This window comes from Triplophysa rosa, linkage group LG4 (assembly GCF_024868665.1).
Source record: "Triplophysa rosa linkage group LG4, Trosa_1v2, whole genome shotgun sequence".
Classification (NCBI taxonomy): Eukaryota; Metazoa; Chordata; class Actinopteri; order Cypriniformes; family Nemacheilidae; genus Triplophysa; species Triplophysa rosa.
Window position 1 is genome coordinate 12,743,742 of NC_079893.1, and position 3,299 is coordinate 12,747,040.

Here is a 3,299-nt window from a genome sequence, read left to right on the forward strand (position 1 = left end):
ACACATGCATCTGTGACTCTCACACACACAAACAAACACAAGTCCGTTTGTGAAACACACACACACTACAGTTCATTTGACTTGTTACACATGAAAATTCAACTAATAACACAGAGCAGAGATGAAAACTGTCGTGATGTCTTTCAGTGTCCTGTCTGATGTGTGACAGAGAACATGAGTGTCAGAAGCGTCACACAAAAGATCTGCTCACAGGCCTGAGAAAGAGAGACAGAAGTGTGTGCTGTCTCTGCCTGACTCTGACATCATCATCAGATGATGAGACAACACACTAAACGCACAAACACCAACACAACTGACTTCATTGAAACACAACAGACTCACTACACAAATAAACACACAAATGTTAAAATGCACCTTTAAATGATCAAATGTGACACTACACCAGTTGTTTTACAGCCGCACATAAATAATGATAAATGATCCACACATGATGTAACTGTCTGACATGATCACACAGATGAAACCATTTCTGCACACACTCAGAGAAACAAACACACACCATCTACAAGTTTATTCATTCAGAGTGGACAGAAGTCTGTCACACCGGTGTGTTTGCTCAGCAAATATTTAAATATGAAAATGTCCAACATCAAACATCATTCACATACAAACACATTCAAATACACCAGAAAAGACGTATGTTATGTGTGCTGTCATTCAGCTTTATAAAAGTATTACTGTATTATATTATCACAGTCAGATAACTACAGATCTGATGGCCAGTTTTTAAAGAGGATCAATGATTTTCTGTCATTTATTCAGACAGACAGACAGATTTGTGTGTCTGAACAAATAACAACTGAACAGGTCATATCAGAAATTGAGCAAGTTTTATAAACACATAGCAGAACTTCACTTCAGGAGCAAAATACTGATGCAGCCAGTTTCACAGTGATGTCAACACACGTGTGCGCGTGCGCGTGCGCGTCTGACCTGTTGTCCGGTGTGTATTTCTGCTGATCATCAGTGTGGATCTTGAATGAATGAAACGCTGTTAAAATCACACCGCCACGATCCGTCGCGTCCATCATGAACACAGATCTGAAGTCACGCGTGAAACTGAGTCTGTCTGTCTGCGTGTGTGCGCGTGCGCGTGTATGTGTGTGTGCGACTGTGCGTGTGTAAATCAACTAGTGACACCCCGGGCCGGACCTTAAACACTCATCCAATCAGAGCGCGAGATTCATGCGTAAATTATCTCGTATCTCCCTGATCTTCCCACAGAAATAATAAAGGAAATCTACATTATAATTTAGCAAATGTGTGTACTTTAGTTCTTATTTGGACATCCACATAATCGCTGATATAAAATACACAACAATTTACGTAATGCAATATCCAATAAATAATTTATCAAGTGTGTAATATAAATGTCTGGAGATGTTTGACTATTCGAGAATCTGTCCAGATCAGACGATAAAACACGCAAAGTCTGATCTAATGACCAAATGACTTTTCAAACACATCTGATTATGTTCTGTTCCTCTTCAGTTCTGATGGATTTATTTTAAGATAATTTCACCATACATTGATTTTTTTCTCCTTTGTGGTGTTTATCATATCGATCTCTTGCCGTTTATTCACTACATGAAGAATGTTATTGATAGTTGAGCTTTGAACTCATTGATCATAACACTTCAATGAACTGACAAACCTTTTCTGTTCTCAGATTTCTGTTCTTTTCTCAGCGTCCATGAAATCAAAACTCTGTCTGTGGTTTAGTAGATGAATATGTTAGTGTATGTGATTTCTATGAGCATCACCATATTTGTTTCAGACAAAACTAGAAAGTTATCTATGTAAATCTGTGATTATATGTCATCATATGTCAGGTGAAAACAGAAGCAATTTCTTTCATGATAGAAAAAAAACTATTTTATTTAACACATGCAGATTGATTTCTGTCAGGATATCTGATGTCGCCTACTTCCTGTGTCTGAAGGGGGTGGTCCGGGTATTATCAGCTTCCACCCCCCACACACACTTTATAAATCATCTTCTGTCTGGACCGAACACTAATACACATCTTCATCTCATTGATGATGAAGTAACACTTGATCTGTTTTTATAATCCATTCTCATATTTTCAGAACTCACCTGACATCTGAATTCATCATGTTATGTTGAACTGATTCAGTCACATTTTTCTGATTCTCTAAAGCATTTCAACTCAATGAGTAAAAAACAAGGAAACTAAATATCATGAAGATAGCAGCAACAAGACAGCTGCACAATAACAAAATAAACTGTAGAAAACTGAATACACAGTTTTATGACAATTATGTCCAAACAGCGTCTGTTTAATTTACTTATTTCAAGGATTTGAGTGTATTTTTCTGTCATACACTGACAGACGAGTTTAAATTACTTTCCGTGTTATTTGACATCAAGCACCTTATGAAGACAGTATGAAGGCCCGGTGCTGGAGTCTCAGTTCTGGACGCAGTGATGGAAACAGTGAGCGGCCACAGGTCACCATCTCCTCACTGCTGTTTCCTGTAGATTCATGACCTCTGACCTCTGACCTCAGTCTTTCCCCGACACAACACAAGCCTCAGAGCAGATCTGAGTAAACACACACGATGACCTACACTTACCTCACACACGCACGCACACAACTCAACTCAAGTCAACTTTATTTATATAGCGCTTTTTACAATTTTCATTGTTACAAAGCAGCTGTGCATGAGACAAATTGACTATAAGCAAAACAATTAAAGTTGTACCTGTATCTGTGTCTCGTTGTGACAAGGAGTTTGATTTGCAGCCGTAGGCCAGTGAAGCAAACATAATACCAGATAATGATCCGAAATGTCTTCACTCTGCTGAAGGATTTTAACATCGTCCACATTTATACCATAAGACAGTATTAAATCTAAAGTATGATTACGAAGGTGAGTGGGTCCTGACACATGTTGACTAACGCCCATGGAGTTAAGAGTGTCTTTGAAAGCCATTCCTAAGGCATCTGTAACGTTATAGTACACACACACACACACACACACACTGAAACATTACAGGAGGAGTGAGATGATGATAGAGGGAAAACTGAAGGATGTTATCTCTTACAGGAATCGGAATGTCTTGGAACGTTCCAGAATTCTTACTTAACCCCCCCCCACCCCCTTATTTACTTTCTAAATCCTCGGTTCTATTTCCTACTGTCTGTCTGTGCCAACTGAAGCCATTCAGATAGACCGCAATAACACAACATCGTGTGTGTGTGTGTGTGTGTGTGTGTGTTCATGTTTGTATATCCCGGTGGGGACCTAAACCTG

General features: G+C 39.0%; 1 protein-coding gene across 3 annotated transcripts in view; it reads right to left on the reverse strand.

Moving 5' to 3' along the window:
* Window positions 1-2,978, reverse strand: part of LOC130553584 (rho GTPase-activating protein 28-like) — a 13,630-nt gene extending 10,652 nt beyond the window's left edge. For 2 of the 3 annotated variants that reach the window (XM_057332637.1, XM_057332638.1), the window contains exon 1: window positions 955-1,098. In XM_057332637.1, the coding sequence (XP_057188620.1) occupies window positions 955-1,052 (98 nt within the window). In that variant the 5' untranslated portion in view covers window positions 1,053-1,098. Of the gene's footprint in view, window positions 1-954; window positions 1,099-2,747 lie in introns of those variants that run through there. The other variant, XM_057332636.1, reaches the window with a different exon arrangement.
* Window positions 2,979-3,299: the final 321 nt, after the last annotated feature.